The sequence below is a fragment of the Chamaea fasciata genome, unplaced genomic scaffold, assembly GCF_029207755.1.
Source record: "Chamaea fasciata isolate MVZ Bird 193981 ecotype frontalis unplaced genomic scaffold, bChaFas1.0.hap1 SCAF_14, whole genome shotgun sequence".
Classification (NCBI taxonomy): Eukaryota; Metazoa; Chordata; class Aves; order Passeriformes; family Sylviidae; genus Chamaea; species Chamaea fasciata.
In genome coordinates, this window is record NW_027094099.1 from 16,596,969 (window position 1) to 16,616,564 (window position 19,596).

General features: G+C 41.4%; 1 protein-coding gene across 1 annotated transcript in view; it reads right to left on the reverse strand.

Moving 5' to 3' along the window:
- Positions 1-10,428: 10,428 nt before the first annotated feature.
- LOC136296984 (protein FAM169B-like) overlaps positions 10,429-19,596 on the reverse strand; it is a 36,175-nt gene continuing 27,007 nt past the window's right edge. The window contains exons 6-9 of the mRNA XM_066196561.1: positions 16,994-17,176; positions 14,517-14,645; positions 11,772-11,848; positions 10,429-10,797 (exon numbers count right to left, since the gene is read on the reverse strand). Of these exons, the coding sequence (XP_066052658.1) occupies positions 10,579-10,797; positions 11,772-11,848; positions 14,517-14,645; positions 16,994-17,176 (608 nt within the window). The 3' untranslated portion in view covers positions 10,429-10,578. The remainder of the gene's footprint in view (positions 10,798-11,771; positions 11,849-14,516; positions 14,646-16,993; positions 17,177-19,596) is intronic.

A 19,596-nucleotide genomic window follows, 5' to 3' on the forward strand; every position in this document is an offset into this window, starting at 1 on the left:
CTCCACAAAACATTGTTCACTTCTAGTTTGAGGATTCTCAGTGCTGAACTCCTATCCATGTATTGTTCAAATGAAGGCGACCATCTGAAATTCTCCATCTGAATTTTCAGGTATCACTAAAAATTTTCCTCCAATTTCTCCAGTGTATTCTATCAATTGCCAATGCCTCTGTAATTTTTCTATTTTGTTGGGCTTTTTAGCCATTAAATTGATAATGCAGTGTTTTAAGACCAATCCATACACACAGGCCACATGCAGGCTGCTTATGAAGACACCTGAGATAAGTACAGGCATGAGCACAAAGAACAACTGAGATGACTCTATAGAGAGTTAGGAGATCATGGCTTGAAGAAAGGAAACCAAAGAAAGTTAGGCATGATAAAGTGGTCTGAATCAGGCTCTGGGTATGCATTTTCACCCACAAAAACTGATACTGGCACACAGCAGGGCTGACAGGGAGGCTGAAGAGCAGCAGGTGTAAGTCTGGGCCTAGCCTGATGTCACTGGAGTAGTCTACTGCACAAGGGTGATTCCTCACTGTTTTGGAGACTTCAGTATCCAAACAGAATAGCTGAGGCTTTCCCATCAGCAATGCCTTCTTACAACAGCAATGCAGCTTGCTTTCAAGCCAGGCCCAAGGACTCACTTGGTGGAGCTGTCTGAGGCCACAGAAGGCATCCTGCTGCTCTCTTCCCTGAAGAATTTTTGCCCTGCTTCTGTCCCATTGACGCTTTCTTGGCAAATCTTCAAGGAAAATACATTTCTGACCCAAAGCTATGTGGACTTTCAATGCTTCTCCCACATCACAAAGAACCAAACTGCTGGAACCAAGGAGTTCCCACCAATAGCAAATAACCAGGACAGAAGTTAGGACCTCACAACAATCCTTTCTTACGTTAAATGCCCTACAATAGCATCTAGTCTTGAAGTATCAGTCAGCAAAAGTCAATTGAGAGGCTGTTGACAAGTTTCTCCACAGTCCTGTTCTCTGTGCCAGCTTCTGTGCAACCCTGGAAAGATTTCAGTTCTAATAAACTCTTTGTTGACATGAGCAAAGTTTCTATTAGGCCAGTGAAGCATGAATTTTATAATGCATTCAGGGTACTACACTGTTGTTGGGGCAAATGCAGATGAAGACAGAGGTGGAAATTAAGTGAGAGTGGGGAACACACAACCCACACTCAGCTGATGGCCTTAGAGCCACTTGCTATTTCAACTGGTCACTGCTGAACCTGGCAATTCAACCCTTTCCACTCAAACCATTTCCTGCCCTCCCTTAATAAAAACATCAGTTCCCGATGCTGGGCAGCTTCACCGCAGTGTTGATGCTTCACATCAAATACAGCTGGTCGAATTTAAGGGAGGGTGGCACAGAGCATTGCTGGTCCGTAAAGGTTTCTGAATCTTTCAGGATAGAACACACTACACATTTTAAACATACACACAAGTCAACTACTGACATTTTTCTCTAGTTTTCAATCTCTTGCAAGACACTGTTATTTTATGGAGAGCTGAAAAATACCCCTAAGTTGCAGACAAATAATAATACCCATTCAGTTCCACACTAGAAACCCTGCGAAGATTTTCTCTTTCCAACAGACCCAGCAATATCCTGCAGGAGAGATGACCTGCTGCTATCATTTTAGAGCTGCAATCTCTTCTTTTTTTCATCCTTCCTGCTGAAGAAAATTCTTCAGCAGCTCCTGATAAACACTATTTCTGTTCCAGCCTGTTGTGCTGCATGGGGGAAAGCAGTGCTGGGTGCAGGAACTTCCTGGTATCTATTTTACGCCTCCAGGAGTTTTCCAGCAGCCTGCAATAATATAAAAGATCACCATGGGCTGTGATAGGACCAATTACAGCAGACAGCAGTTATTTATAGAAAAGTCAGCAGCACTGAGGCTTTAACACCAGCCAGCACACCCCCCCCCCCTTGCTTCCCATCCCTCGGTGTGAGCACCAGCATCCTGCTACACCCTGCGGGGCGAGGAGTTTTAAGGCAATTACCTTGGTACCTCCCAGGACTGTGGAGACACATGGCATATGCCCACGGGACAGGGGAGGAGTAGCACTTTACACACACCGTACCTCGGAGCCGCCACAGCAGATTCCATTTCCATAAATCCCTGACCCCAGATGTCACCCGCGGTCTGAAATCCTTGTCCGCCTACTCAGCAGCACAGCACATTAGGGCACAGCACAGCCAGTGTCAGACCCTGTAACACACACCCTCCCCAGTCCTGGCTCTTTGCTAAGTGGCTCTTCTCTTCCTCTCCAGGACCTGCTATAAGGTCTGGCCAAATATTACAGCTGAAAGGAAAACAACATGTGAGCTACGAACCTCTCTGACCTTCCCCAATTATGACACGAATCAACGAGTTGATTCAGCTTTCACTCCCTTCATGCAAAGGTGAAAAATTCGCTGAAAAGGTGCGGAATTCACCAGAAAGATGGATGAATCACAAAAAAACATATAAAGAAAGAAAGGAATTAAAAGGTTGAAAATTTACCAAAAACCTAGACAAATGGCAGTAGGCAAGTGGGAGATGTCACTTCCAGGGGTCAGATACTGCCCCATTGAATCCCTGCCACAGGACAGACAGTGCTGATGATCCCTAACATGCAAATGCCCATTCTCCGAGCTGACAAGCAGGATAAGGACTGGCTGGGTCCTGCAGTTTGTAGCTCAGGCACTTGACTCCAGTCACTAAAGAAATTTGGGTTCAAAACGGAGTTTTGAATTATTTCCCTCCTGGAATACTTAATGCAGTCTGTAAGCGCAAACGTGCTCTTGGAAGCCGAGGGGAAAAGTTCATGGCCCCTTTCTGAGGTGAGCATTTCTCGCAGCGCAGCTGCAGAATGAAATGCAATATTGCCATCTACTGCCCTGCCGTGCAGCCAGCCCCTCTCTGGCTGACACAGCCAGCTGGAGATGAGATCAATGTTTCAGGACAAGGAATCTTTTAATCATAATGAAAATGTGATCTTGACTGATCCGAGGTCACATTACATTAATACAGTCTTCAAAGCTTTTTTAATAATACAATTAACGATTTCTGCCATACCATTAAGAGAATTAAAGACCAAAAAGCTTAAGGGGTATTGACCTATTCAGTTTCAGTTTTTAAAATAACCTCAAAGCAACACGGACTTTTTTCCTTTTTTCACTCCCTCCTTTAAACTCCCACATACATAATTCTTGGATGCATTTTTCTATTTGTGTTCATGGATATCACACTTTTAGTAAAGATTTGGATAAGCCAATAGAGGGGATCTCCATTCTGATGAGTTAACCCCTTTTATCTTGTGAACCAACAGGTCAGACTGGGACCGCTTGTACTGCAGTAAGAAGAAAAACAACAACATTAATTAGGAAGGTCAAAAACTACAGTTTGATGAAGAATAAGACCTACACAAAGGCAGTGTAATTCCTCACCCCCTTTTCTCCAAGCCAACAATCTCGTTCTCTTCCTTAACCTACCATCTCACTAAAGCTCTCACCCGCGCCTTTGTAAATTACTTGGAAGTTTTAAAGGAATTTAATAAATACAATTAAAATACACCCTGGCTAATTTTCCCTCCCAATCAGTTCACTCCTCAGCACCAGAAGCCACAGATTCAACTGGTATTTCTCAACAAGTGGTGCTATTAGATGGCCACTCTAGCCTGGGCATCCCTGGGTTCAAACTGCTCCCTTGGCAGCACAGTGTGGGATGCTGGCTCCCAGGAATATCCCCTGCCAGGACATGGTGGGGCTCAAACTACCCAGAGGCTGTGACCAAGCAGCCAGGACTGACATGCCCCGCCCTGGCTGCTGAAGAAGCAAGGTCAGCATCAGAAAGTAGCAACACTGTGACTTTCACCCTGGATGAGTTCCAGCATTCAGGAAAAGACTTCAGCCAAAATAGCACTACACTGTGCGTCCCTGTATCAACTGGGTTCTCTTCTGTGCGTCCTTGTTTTCTTTCTTTTTTTCAGGCTTTGTATATAAAAGCTGTCAGTCCATGCTTATTTTTTAGGACAAGTGAATCCTGGGTAAGTCGTTTTGAATCAATGGCAGGGTTCTGTGAGGGAGAGCAGCCTGCTCTAAGGATGTATGTAACTCCTGAGCAGGATGGAAGGGGGGAGAGCAGAACTGTGCCTGAGCAGCAAAATCTGCAGACAAAACCAGGGGGCTGTGAAAAATCTGCAACAACAGTGAAGAACACAACTCAGCCCATGCCCCCACCACACGAGCTCATTGTCCTGGGCAGGGGTTCAACCATGGGATTTGGCAGAGAGGATTCTTTGTGATCAGAGTTACACCAATCCACTGCCATAAATACAGGGAATAATCCAGTATCAAAGCTGCCAGGGTTGTATTTCTCTGCATTTCCAGGTCCTGAGCAATAGGATGCTGTCTGCCTCCTAGACTTCTAATTCCAATGACCTTTTCCCTTGACTAGGACAAGCAATATTAGTTGTCCTGACCCTGCTATGTTGAGAGGTGAACTATCCACATTCATGTTACCTCCCCTTCAGATCCCATTGCTGGAATCATCTCTGCCACTGTAATTACACTGCATCAAAGAGACTGACTGGTCTGAGAGTAAGTCACTGCAAGGCTGCAACCAGGCAAAAATACAGAGGCAAAAATCAAGCACTTCTTTTGCTGGGAACTGATGTCAGCTCTGTCGCTGGCAGAATCATGCCTTCCCCTTCCTCTTTAGGCCCACAGCACCACTCCGTGAGCTCAGGCCTGTAAGTCAAAAGCCAGGCAAGGACAGAGCACAGCATGGAATATCCATCTGTGGAAGCAAAGGCTCTCTGAAGCTCTCAGTCTCAGTTACCTCAATGACTAGAAAGACATAAGGTCCCTCCCTCCCATGCCCAGCATGGCACAGCAACGTGCTTTGCAATCTATTTGACAACTCATGAGGATATTACCTATCGAAGTGCTCGTGTCTTTGATGCCTTAACTGTTCAGGCAGGACATGCTAAATATCATCTTGCAGAAACTTCTGATGTCTACAGGGAGCAAGACCCCCTTCTTGACCTTTTCTCTCGGCATTTTGCTGGTTTTGTTCTGTGCTTCTCAGAGCTGCTCCTCCATCCCAGATGCACAAAAGGGGTCAAGCTAGCAGAGGTGGCTTGTGCCAAAGGCTTTGGCTTCTACCAAGAGACACTTTAAAAGGAAGATATTTGTGCTTGTGACATAGAGCAAAGAGGGACAATGCGTCTTTCACTCCAATTGATTTACCCATCAACCTTCTACGCAAACAAGGATAAAAGCAGCATTTCAGTCTGTATTACAGCAGATGGGCTCTGCATGCAGCACAAGAGAAATAGCTTTAAAAAAGACTGAACCAGCCCCAAGATCTGGAGAGGGTGGGGGAATCAGAAGGCTCTTTTATATCATGAGGCTTGAAGACAGCATTTACCAAAAGGCATCTTGGTTAAGATACTTATCAAAGGCTTGGATGAGAGGGGACAGGCCAAGCAAGGAGAAACTCAGAAAATTAGTCAGTTCAACTAATCCTTTTAGGAAGGGTTTTTGTGTTCTCCCTCCCCACTCCTTGCAGAAAGCTGGGACAGGATTACTGGTTCCAGGTAGGAGGATTGAAGGTATGCTGCACATCTGTATCTTTTAAAAGCAGCATGAAATTAAAGCCATTAAGCCAAGGCCACCTTGCTGACCAGAGGGCACACACAGCTCTGAAGTGCTTCTGCTCTCATGGTCACTGACCTTTAACATATCACAGTCCAGAGAGGCTGAGCTATTAATTTACAAATCCAATCTTGGTGAATGAATGCCAACATCCCCAAATACTCTCATCATGGTGAATGCAACCTCTGATCTCCTCCCTGAGAATGGAAAAAAAAAAAAAAAAAAAAAAAAAAAAAAAAAAAAAAAAAAATTAAGCTTCATCTAAGTGTCAGGTGGCTGGGAGAAAAGAATTCTTCCAGATGGAGTTTATTGATCTTCCAAAAATGGAGACTTCAGTTTAAATTAAAACCAAAAGGACTTCTTAAAAAAACACCACCAAAAAAAAAATACCAACAACCTTCAAAATAGAAAAAGTCAATAAAGCCTAATGCAAACAGAGGAGATTAAACTGGGACTTCACCATCAAGCTGGACTGCAAGAGGAAACAAATAGCAAAGCAGGCTAATTACAAACTCCTAATTTTGTTTCCCATGTACTTAAATTTTATTGCCTGCTCATCTGCAACAAGAAATACATAAAGGAAGGCCCAAGACAGTAACAAACAATGAACTACAGCTGGATGCATTCTTTGTTTATGCAGTTGAGCAATAAAGTTGACAAAGCAGAAATTCAATTTGGACACGTTACTTTCCCCTTTTTCTGCAACATCCTTAATATGTAAATGTCAAGGAGTATCCAGGTAGAAGAAGTTTACACTGTTCCTTCCCTTCCTAATCCACAGGAAAGGACACTAAAATGTGAATCTGAGCATCCCTGATTCTTTTTTGCTTTGGCACCTACTTGTTTGGCAGATTTTGGGATGGCTCACTTCTCATAACCAAGTCATACAAGTCAAAAGTGGTTACTGAGTGTTAATTTCTATTCCCAAGCACCTAAAAATTTTGCACAACAGAGCCTGAATCATCTGCTGGGAAACAATGAGATACAACATGGAAAGTCACATCCAGAGTTCCTGATGAGACAAGAGTGCAAAGGGGCAAAATCTGGGTGCAATTTGTATTTTGTGCAACTCTGACCTCACCTTGACTTCACAAAAATTTGAAAAAATCATCCCGGAGCCCACTGGAGACAAACTCCACAGACAAATAAGCCTGAATGACAAACACAAGACAGGCGTTAGCACATCCCCATCCTCCTTCCCGAGGAAACCAAGCCAGCCTGGGATGCATGGAAACCCCAAGCACGGTCTCCAGCCCCGAGAGATGACGACAAAGTTACGCTGTGTAATGGTGCCATCTCGTGGTACCGAGACAGGTGACGCTGCAAAAGCTGCATTTCCAGTGCAGATATCACAAAGCAGACATCAAAAACAGATTGGTGAAGTTTTACAGGGCATGGTCATCCAAAAGCACAAGAGAATTCCGTGATGATTTACAACCACAGGTCACGGCAGCCCCCATCGCTCAGCATGACCAGGACCAGGACGGGGGCTCTGATGATGTTTCAGCTTCTAAAAGGAAATTTGGAAAACTGAAAATCTGTCTGAAAGGACGAGAAGAATGCAGCAAGGTCAGGAAAAGCTGCCTCACAGAGGCAGATCCAAAAACAAACTAGTGCTGTTCACTGATGTCATGAAGCGCTACAAGGTCTCCATCCCCACAGTTGAAAGCATCTTGACAGTACCAGAGCCACAGCTCAGTGTTGAACAGAAAACCAAAATCCATCACAGGAGGCTGAAACAAAATTAATTCAGACTAAAGAAACTGGATGCACTCGTAAAGACAAAACTTTAGAACAACTTGCCAACAAACGTGGCAGATTTCCCATTGCCCAACATCTGAAAATCAAAACTTCCAAATCAAAACAATCCCTCTAAAAAATGGGTTGTTTCAACCAAAACCAATGATTTTTTGACACAGCAACCATGCACGAAATTGTCTGGCTTACATTATGTGAAACATGACTGATTAACCTAATGAAATTTCTAGCCTTAAAATCCATATGTTTACTTGTCTTGAGAGCAAATCAAATCCTTTTTTCAGTTGGCACACACCCACCAGATGACTGCTAACACTAATTTTGATGTTTAACATCTTATTTGCAGGCCAGAGTTCAGTGTCTCTGCTTGTAAGAATCACAGATACAAACTCCCTCTCAGCATATCTGCCACCCCTCTCTCACAGACACACTCACCTCCTTGTCTCCTGATCAGAATCATCGTGGTATCTCATCATGACCAAAGTGTAGATTTAGAAAGAGATTAAATCCAAGCTTTTGCAAACCTCCCTCCAAAAACTGGCATGCTCTTTCAAGCCTTTGCCAACTTTTTCAGCACCCTGAAACCATCCTATCCCTAAGTAAATGCAGATTTGTTTTAAATGAAAGATCTTTCACTAAGAGGAAAAAAAATGTGTTTGTGCTGTTGGGTGTGTTTTTTTCTACTCTGTTCTATTAAGACAGTGAAAATATTGGATTTGTTTCTGCTTCAGACCATCTTAGGATTCTTCTGATTTCATTAAGCAGTGCTTCAGACTGCTAAGAATGAGTTGCAGGTCCCAGCTTCTGCATTAATCAGATACCTTAAAGCACTAATATAACCAAAAAAAAAAAAAGGGGGGGGGGGGGAGGGAAACAAAATCAATATTCAGACTAATTGTTCTGTAAATCACCATTTCTGAAATAACATGGAACCAGCCTCTGCCCTCCTGGAACCTATAGCCCTGGAATTCAGTACAGTTAAGTAGGACCTCAGAATTCCTGGCTGCAATTGTCACAAGTTTTGATGAGAAACAAGTTTTGATGATATCTTTCATTAGAGAGAACCAAGCATCTGACACCACAACCTCAGTAAATGCACCTTTACTTACTTCAGTTGTCATCATGAGAATTTTTGATACTTAGAACACACAGAGATACTTAGAAAACAAAATCCTAAACAAAATCAAGGAAGGAGATTCATACACAGAGGAAAGAAGCAACATTTCTGTGAGAACAGCCAGTAGTGGTTGTTAATGTAGCTGTGGATCACTGGCTAATAGCTGAAACATATTCATTTTGGGGATTTTGAAAAATTGATGGTTTCATCCTCTAACTAAAAGAGTGAATGAATTTAATCTAATTATTCATCTGCCCATTCCAGACAGTACCTTATATTTCTCCTTTATCCTCGTATAAATTCATTTAGAGTTTCCTGGGGCCTTCTTAGATAAAATTTTGTTGAAAGATTTCATCCAGATTAAAATTTTTAATGTTCCCCACTTGTTGGAACAACCCCAGTTTTCCTTACTCTGCCATTATAATACAATGTGCAAACTGGACTTGAGTTCAGTTTGCCAGGCCATTGCAAGTCCAGTTAAGCTTTCATGAGCAGAGACATAATAATTTTCTATCATATTTCAAAGCAGTTGCAGTTGGTATTGCAACTCTTCACAAATTTATATTTTTTTTAAAGTATGTATTTAACCATAATTTTAACAAGAATATAGGCTGTTCCATAAGAGCACATGGAGTTTCTAGCAGTCTTCACAGCACACTCTTGGTGACTTTTCAACAACCTTAAGATCAACTGACTTTAAAGTTAATCCTAAATGCACTTTCTTTGCAACAAGAGAACCATAGCAACGTGATTAAGGCTGGCACACGATCCAGTGCTTTAATTTTCTTGGCAAAAACTTGTAAGTTCCAATTATAGCATTTCTTTTATTTTTTTTTTTTAAGAGATGCTTTGGAAGGTCTGATTTCACTGTGTCTGAGGCATATGGTTTACAGAGCAGCTCAACAGGGAAGGAGTTACTTGGATACATGAATAAATGCCGCATTAAATCACAACCCTAAACAAAAACAGGGTGATGGGGCTATGTGTGAGCAATTATGCTGTACAGGGAAAAAAATATACATCTCTACAGTGTACCTACAATGGCTGCCTACAGAACTGTCTCCTTGGAAATGCTGGATTAGTTTCTGGAAAGAAACAACTACCTCTCCTTGTTCCAAGGCAGTCACTTAAGAATTACAGGCTGCTGGATCTGTTCAGGATTATCAGGATGCTCCTGCTGTTCACCTCTTTGCAAAGCCTTCTCTGAACTGAAGATCTGATCCTTATGAATTTCACCTGTAATTCATTAACATAACATTCGGGCTTTTGAAATTCTCCACTAAAAGATATTAAAATATTCTAACACAGAACCAGCCTGTGGTAAAAGAGCAAAATTTCTTTACCAAGTCACAGCATGGTAATCTAGTGATGTTGTATTTCCAAGTTAATTGAATGCAAAACAAGGAAAGAGCCTACAGGAAATAAAACAAGCAATATGGAAGCTACATGCAGTTCTATACCCTGAGCTTGCACACAGAATTATCACAGTGCCTGAACTGAAAGGCAGTTTAATGCCTGTAGCTTGTTCACTCTTCTTCTCTGCACCAAACTTTTTCTGCATGAATGGCCTTTGTGTGCCATCCTGTCCACCACAGGGTTTAAGGCAGATTTTTCTGCTAGAAAAGCTCAAATGAAAGCAATTCAAGATCAATTGTTCACTCTGAAAGGAAGGTTACAACTGTCATTCTGATACCAACGTGTGTTGTGGTATCTCTCTTCCATAATGCAGGATGTGGTTTCCATAGAAATATCTTCTCACATCAGTACCTGCAAGCCCTCCAATTATTCCCCTTTGGACACCTCATGCAAACCAACAAAATCTTTTCAGAGCAGGGAAATAACTAGGCTCAGCTACTACTTAATTACTTGGTGAGAAGAAAAAGAAAAGGACACTTAGTAAACAAAAGCTTTATTTAAAACAAAACATAAAATGAAGAAGGTGTGCTGCAAAAAATTTCATCATACCTGAAGAAATTTCTTCACTGTTACAAATTAAGAAAAAGTCAATTACAATTTTTAAGAACAGACTGAATTTTGCTGATTTCTGAAATAGCAATTATGGCGTAGTTTTAAATTGTTTGGTGGTCTTGTCTCCAGCTAAGTCCCCAGGCCCTGCTCTTTTCCTGAGTCCTTTATGTTGCTGAGCATTTCCTGCACCTTGTTCTAAGTCCTCCTCTTCAGGACCTTGTGAGTTTGGAGCCCTTGCTGCTGTGTCATCTTCTTTCTCCGTGGCATCTCCTGCCTCTTGCTCAACCCCAGGAAAGCAGTCAACACCCTGAAATTAGAGCCAAGACAGAAGGATCAGCAAATTACACACAAACAAAATAAACAGTGACTTGATCCTAATATCAAACACCTTTGTCGGCCACGGCTGCCATAAAGGTGCAAGGCAAGAAACTCAGCTGTATTTTTGGTATAGAACAGCTTCATTGCTGCTGTTCTGCCTGCCTTCCCAGAAGTGTCAGCAGAAGCAAAACTGGGAGCACAGGGAGCCTTGATCTGGCTGGGTGGGCTCTGAAGGTCTGGCCACAGCACACAACAAGAGCGTGCACCACAGGGGCCGGAGCCATCACAGCTCCCCGGAGACACTCAGGGCTGAAGGAAACAAACTGATTTAATTGTGTGGCAACCAAAATGTGCTAGGGAAACAACCCCTGCAGCTCTCTGTTTTGCTTCCACTCGTCTCTCCTTTTTCTTTATTACTTGGAAAAGCTTCATTCCTGTGATTTGTTTTCTCAGGCTTAGGCTCCATTTAAACCTCAACGCCTGTTTTAGGCCTCGGTGCTACAAAAAGCTAAACAAGGCCAGATCTGCAGCTCAGCAGTGAGATAAAATAAGTAGGACCATAAAGAGTTTGGCTTATTCATTCTGAAGTCACACTTAAGCTCCTGCACAGAAAAGACCGCAAGTGAAGTTCAGAAAGCTATTCCATATGCAAACCTCGGAATTCACTGTACACCTGCTTGCTTACAGCTCCCTTATCTCTGTAAGGATGAAACTAAAGCAGTTTAATAAAACTATTCTGCATTCTTTAGCCTCTCAAACCATTACAGCTATGTAAATTAGCTATAAATATAATTTATAAGTGTGCATGTACATATATATAATATAGCTGTGACTACCTACATAGATATAGGAGTCAGTAGTAAAACACACCTGTGGAAATCTCATATTTAAACTTCTGCACTGAAAAGGGGAAAGGTCACCAATGGAAAATAAGGTCATAAGATGGCATATCAATGACTGTACCTTATTCATCTGCTCCATATCCAGTTGTCTGGGTTTCCTGGTTGGAGTCTTCTCCATACAAGATCCCACTTCAGCCTCTGGAGAAATTGGGGGAATATTATTCCCCAGAAAGAGATAAAAAGCAAAAATCACTATCATACTTCCATGGCTATTTCCATTTAGAAAAAAACTAATAGAAAAAGCCACCTGACTCTTACCTTCAATCCCTCTTGCCTTGTTTTTCTTAATTAACCAAACCAGGGTGCCCCATGACACCACCACAAAAACCTAAGGTGAACAACTATACCAGAAACAAAATGTCTGTGGGTCTTGAAAGCTCTGCTAAATAGATAATCTGTTCACCTCTTACACCTGGAAAACCCATAATCCCTTCTCCTTTTCAGAAAATACAGGTACTCTGACCAATTCTGATAAAGAATTATACCAAATCAATTGAAATTTATTTCAATCCTTCTCAGTCTGCTTGGTTTTGCATTAGCTTCACATTTACATGCTTTATGTATATTACTAAACTACTTCAAAACAGCTCCGTTCACTGCCTGGTAGATTTAGCAACCACGACCAAACCATGTGAAATGATTTCTGTTCCTCCAATCAGTCCCAGAAGAAAAATGTCACCATGTTCCTGTTGCTGAGACTATTTGATGAAACTGTATCTCCTACATTTTTCAAACAATAAGAATTAATTCAGAATGAATGACTGCAGCTATGTGTGACAACACGCTAAAAAGCTTGATTTTTATAGATATATATGTGCAGACAGAAATAAGTGTGTGTACACATGACTATGTATCTGCGCACATCCAAACTGAAGCACCAGCTGCAGCAAACAGAGGGCTGCAGTTCAGATGAACTGCCACTAGATGCAGCCACACCACCTTGCAAAATCGAAAATTCTGCCCTCAGGATTACAGAAACCTGTTTTGGAATATGTATGACTGTAGAATTCTTACAAGAACATTAATGGTATTCAATCCTGAGTACTGGTGTGGGAAAAAGAAAAAAAATCCAACATAGTATGGGCAAAATATTCAATTTTTCTTCTCAATAATTTTGTTCCAAAACACAGCATTGCACAGCATTGCAAATGTCAACAGGAATCTAAGAAATCAGAGCAGAATAAGATTTGTCTATTTTCACAGTTGTTGCCATAGATCCTGACTGGAGCTGACAATATTGTATCACACTGTGTTTTGCTTTCTGCATAACAGAGAAAGTAGGAATGAAGTCCTTGTTCCCAAGAGACCCCCTAAAGATAGAATCGTGGAATCATAGAATAGTTTGGATTGGAAGAGACCTTTAAAGGTCATCTAATCCAATCCCCAGCAAAGAGCAGGGACATCTTCTACAAAACCAGGCTGCTCCAAGCCCTGACCAATCTGACCTCGGGCACTTCCAGGGATGGGACTGCCACAGCTTCTCTGGACAGCCTGTACCAGGGCCTCAACACCCCCACAGTAATTTTTTTTTTCCCTTATATCTAGCCTAAATCTATCTTCTTTAGTTTAAAATCATTATCCCTTGTCCTGTTGCAACAGGTCCAGCTAAAATCTATATCTCCATCTTTCTTACTGTCCCCTTTTAGGTAGTGGAAAGCTGCAGTAAGGCAGTTCCCCAGCCTCATGCGTATTTTTTACTGACAGCAATTCTGGTGGAATGATATTTGCCCATTCTTTGGGTCATTCATCTGTTTGTTTTTTGAGAAGATGGCAAAAAGAAAAAAGAAAAAGGAAAGCATCCTCTCTCCCCCAGGATCTGCTGAGTTTTGATCTGATCACAGTTCTCTTCAGTTGCCATTAATAAACTTCACTTAGCAAGATTAAAGGAAAGAGCAACACCAGGTTTTGCTGGTTTAAAGCATGAGGAACACAAACATAATGGCTTCAGAGGAACCCAGCCTAGGGGTAAAGTCTGACCTAACTCTCCTGTGGGTGCTGCAGACAAGATGAAACGCGGTGTCTCAACAGAAGGTTCCCGAGCCAAAACAGAGCAGGATGGATGTGGGAAGGCATGGGAGCAATTTGCTCTGGAGCACTCCTTGCTGCACTTCCAGAAAGAGACAATGTGAGCCCTTCTTTTAGAATCCAATGCTTATCACAGCTTGTGTGCATGCAGCAGAGGGGCCTGTCTGGGTCCTCCAACCAGCTGAACAAATTACATCAACGAGATCCCCATATGAACTGTCAAAAGGTTTCCCTATTCTGCTGCTATCTTTTGTGAAGCAGGCAGAAAACGCTCCCAGCAAAAAGGATTTACCCTGTAGGAGAGTACTTGGAATCTTCCAAAACCCATAATGAAAACCTTTGTGTTTCCATCCAAGAATGGTATTGGCAGCAATTGAAGGTAATTAAACACACTGCCCACTGGCCATACAAATTTCTTCTTTGTAACAATTTCAGAGAAACAAACCCCTGCCTATAACCCAGACAATGTGTTGTGCAACAGGGACTTTTTGGGCTAACTTCTACCCTGCTCTAACTGCACTGCAACAGGAGTTACAGCCTGGCTGTGCTTTGTTCAGGATCTCTCAGATGCTCTGCGGTTCCATTTCATTACCTCATAATTTCTAAGAATTGTTCTGTTTACTGTGAAAAGAGAGGGCACTGGACTGCACACTCAGTAGTTTCTCCATGTGCAAACAACAGAGACATCACCTCTCCATGATCACTACCTAACCCTTGATTACATTTCTTATCTTTGTAGAACTGTAACACAGACAAGTTCACGCTGTTAATTTTAACTCACTTTCTGAAGGGGATGACTCCATCTGAATTTTTAACCAGATATTCACTCGCTGGCTCCAATCTCCTGGTGCTTCCACTTCCCACAGTCGCTTCTGCTCCTCAGGATGAGCCTGCAGGAATTTCTGGCATACTGAAAGGAGAAACCAAGGGGTAGAAATATGAATGAGTGAAAAGTACATTGGAAGAAGGAGCACGTTCTCAGATCTACTTTCATTAGTTCCTTTAGAAGTCTTTCTTCTGCCTTTTCATTTTTCTCCTCTTTCTTTCAGCTGGGACTTTTACTAAATGTCTATGTGGAATGGCCTAAACAGTCACAAGTGAATCCTGCCATCTTCTTCAGTCTAGATTATTTCCTTGTGAGGGCAGAAATAAAGGACTTGAAATAATATGCTGAGCACCTTCCTCTGGCACTGTAGCATAGAACAATGCCCAATGACACTCAGTAGGTTTCAGACTAACAGCACTGTAGGTTTTTTTATCCTCACTACTCTGAAAGGAAAGGTGCTCCTCTGTTTCCCCGTTTTAACCATGCAGAATGCAACTTTAATTTCTGTTTATAAAGAAAAGCTCTGCTTCAGTTTGGTTTTGGGCCAAAATCACCCTCCTTTTCACTACTGCTACCCTTTGTCCCATTGTTAGTTTCATTTATTTCTTTTGATGTAGAAAAACAGAAATGGGAAGAACCAACAGAAAAATTTCAGGATACCTGTGGCAGATGTACAATCACCTCTAAAAACCATATTGCCTCAGATTCCTATCACTGTCAGTACACACTGACCATCTAAAAATTTGGATAAACTATCAAATTTAGGTCTGCTTATGTTATCAAACTGAAGTATTTTCTATTTAGTGGCATCCTTAGGATATGTGCAGTGTCAAGAGGCGACACATGCTGTAGAACAAACAGTTCAAAACATTTAAAGGGATGTTTAAACTTCCTTAACCACCACCCTATTGCTTGCATCAACTGCACTAAGATAGCGATCTGTAAACAACAAAATTACTGTCATACTCTGTCCACTGTAGTTCATCATACTACAGAATGGGTAATTTATCTTCAACTTTCAGTTGAGTTTAACAATGGGATGTCAAAACAAAAACCCTAATTCTGGTATGTAAACATTTGCCTTACAGTAATGAACAGATTGCAGACATTAATTTCATCCAAGAATATCCAGACTAAATTCACCATTCCAATAAAAGCCACTGAAACTAACATATATACTAGAATCCAGGTATCTGTTAAAAAGCTTTTTTCTTCCTTTTAGGCCTCTACAGGAGCTTAAATACCATGTCCATGTTAAAAAAACTATCCACAGCTTCAGAGATTTCAGCACAGAGATTTAAAGGCTGCATTCATTCGTCAAAGTATAAAAATGTGGTTCCAACGAAATTAAAAACAGACAGTGACTTCAATACACTCAAAATTTAACTTATAGTTTTGGTATTTTTATAAAAGAAAACCTAATTAAAACACGATGCAGGCCAAATTTATTCACTATTAGCTCTAAACTTAATTGAGACAAAAGCACAGTCTTCCAATATATTGCTAGTGCTAACACATAAATGCAGCTTTCTCATCCAGGGTTTCTACACCCCTGAGCTCTGCCAAAGGAAAAATGGATATTATTGGGAGAAGAGAAGGAGTGCTCTCAATATTATTCCCTCCTGAATTTAGAAGGAGTAGTACCTGCTTGGGTGCTTTTGAATACATTCAAGGGCACGTAATAATCAAGAGAAAGAACAGATGTCGCCAAAATTTTGTTGACATTTATTAGGAAACAACTGGAAAGCTGTAAGTCAAAACATCTCCCCAAAAACGATAGTGAAGACTGCACCACACAGAGAGCAACCTCGGAACAAAGTACTTTTCTGAAGAAGACAGTTTCATTAATAACGTGAGCACAGATATTTTCTGTGAATATTACTAGCAAAACTAGAGTTTTGACCTGGAGACAGAGAAGATATATTGCTACTTTGTGATCTTTTAAAAGTGACAAATGTTCAAAGACAGTTGATACAAAACAAGTACTGATGTAACTGGATGACTGAGTAGAGCCTAGGTATTTGGCTTATTAAATGTAATTTCTTAAGAATGCAAGATCTACCAGAGCATTATGTGCATAGTGTGGGCTTGACAAGATCTTACGAGTCTTTTCCCTGTGGTGTCAAATAAAATGTGTAAGTCCCTGTCTAGGGCAATGACATAGTTCTAAGAGAGAACAGTTCTAGGAACACGGTAAGTCAAACAGGCACTGTGAGTTTTGTGCTTTTTGTTGTTTTACATAAATATTGGCCTACCTTTCCACAGGAAATTCCAGATGGCTCTGGAAAAGGAACCATTTGCAGGCTAACAACAGTTCAGTTCAGACCAGGGCACTGAACTCTTACACAGTGAAGACAATCTTACCAAGACCATATTGAAAATTATACATTATACATGACCCTTACCTAACGTGTCCACATCAAAGGATTTACCTTGATACATGGCAGCAGAAATAGGGCAGCTGATCCCCAAGGCATCCTCAGCCAGGAAAGACTGACAGAAATCATGCAACATTTTCATCCCAAGGCCACCTCTTCTGCACCTTCTCCGGACGAATATAGTATCCAAAACTGGCAGCAGGTAACACTGACTGGTTGTACCATCACACAGGCTCCCTGAAAACAGACAGGGAAAAACACATCCATTTGCAAACAAAATTGGTATTGCTGCACTAACTGCTGTGTGATTGCAGCCACACACACTCCCCTGGTACCTTTCTACAGGCTGTGAGGATGATCTCATGGACAGTAAAACACTTTCCAGGAGGATGACTTGTGCCATGAAAGGGAGAGGACCTGCCTAACACAGCACACTACCTTGGTGCACAGGCAATGCATATAGCAAAGCTCACAAAAAAGATGTAAATGGTCTAAACCCAAAGAGATATAAATATTCTGAATGCAGTGTCAGTATACTCCTTTAAATAAACAACTGAGTGGTGCATTTTAAGACAGCACTGTAAGAGCTCCTTTGTAAGTCACTCCATTTCTACTGAGGGATAATTTATGACACATGTAGGTGCTTCTATTCCATGACCTGAACTACCACTATCAGTGTTAAACCAGAGGTTTCACTTAAGGACAGTCCTTGCTAACAAACACATTAAGTCAATTAACTGAAATCAGGGGGTCATGACATAATGCTCTACATGTGGACAAAATACAGACTCAAGCATAAGCCTCCAAACTATTAAAACTAGTTCTCAGTGAAAATTGTCCAAAAAACCCCAAAACACAGAACCAATGGATTTATTTTGCAATCACGAATGGTAAACTCAAACTGGAGTCAACAGAATTGATTAAGAACAGACATTCAGCAACCAAAATTTTGATGTTCACCCTAACCAAACAAGGGTCCTATTGCTACACTTCCATTCAGTGCAGAATACCATAAAAATAGAACTTCAAACTACTTCACAGCATAAGCACTCAGTCCTTAAATGAATGACCAACATCAGTTCACCAACCACCTACATATAGGAGAGGGTCCCCACAGAAAAACCTCACTGATTTATTTTAATTTTTAGAAAATATTTATGAAGATTTTATGCTGCTTTTGAGTACATGGCAGGTTAGATACAACTGGATATCCAGGTCTTTATAACAGAAAATGGTTATATTTTCATACTTCGTAGCTTAAGTCTCATCAAGACCTTCTTGGTTTATCTTTCTTAATACTTCCTAGTGGACCTGACTCAATCTAGTTCCAGTGTCTTGAGACATGAAGCTTTCATCACTTTACTAAGACCTATTTCACAGTTTTATCGATGTCCTGTTGAAGGCCTGTTCCTAAACTCCAACAAAAGACTTTTACTTGACAGAAAAATTTTTCTTTGTCACATCCCCACAACTGTCTTAAGCTGGGGTCTATTTCTGCTCCTTCAGTTGGTGCGCAGCACCTTTTGCTGATACTGGACAGGCCTGACTTTTCTTACTCTCTTTTCTGGGATGCCAATTTAGCACAGGATACATTACTATTTTTAATTCTAGACCCTGATTTGTCAAGTTCATTATTTAGCAAGAATCCACATCTCACAGACAGAGCCATACAACAAGAGTATGTAGCTACATAACCATCCATTCACAACTTGATTAAGCTTGGTTCACTCCTGCTTAATCAAAGTGTATGCCTAACTTCAAACACATGTTCCAGAACCTTGCTGGAAAAGGGTGGGCTGTGGTGGTGTTTATAACCTTTCAATATTTGTAACACATGATGAGTAGTTACTCTTTTTGTCATGAGCCAAGAAATTGAGTATATCCCCAGTCCCATTGTTAGCTGCCAACCCAACAGAGATGTCAAATTCCAGTGGAATTGCACCATCCGTTCTAAGGGACAAACTTTTCCTCATGAAATCCTTAAGAATTCCTGCATGTTGCAAGTGTTCTTTAAAGTTTGTTATTATCTCATATAGTCTGTCTCCTATAAATCCTGATGAGAACGCTGTGCAGCAACCCCAGGAGCTGAGTGATTTATGCCTGAGCTTCTAACTTTGTGTTGAGAAGATGACAAAAACTTGTCATGTCTAAAGGCACTGTAAATAAAGAAACCATGAAGCCATTCTTCACCTTGTCCCTGGGAAACACATTAGGAGAGTCACAGCCCACAGGCATTTGAAATAAAATAAACAAACAAACCAACCTTTGGAACAAAGGCCACTTTGTCCCTGTTTCCCACCAAATAGCACAAGGTTACCATAAGCTAATGGTGGCCCGGAGGTGGCCACTGGGCTCTCACACATCTGGTTGAGAGGTTTGTTTCATTGCTGGAACACACAGACAAAGTTTTGAGGTGAGGGAGGAGACAGGGAAAATAAGGGCACTGGTGATGGAGAGGGAAGCATTCATGCAGTCTGCCCTTTGAAAGCCTTTGATCTGCTCGGTTAGGTCACGAGTGCCAAATGACCAACTTAGGAGCCAGCAAAATGGCAAACAGATATTACAAGGGCAGGAAAAGCAGACAGCCATTAGCATTCCCAAAGAGCCACAAACCAGAAAAAAAACCCAATCTGGTCCCCACATCCAATAGACCCAAA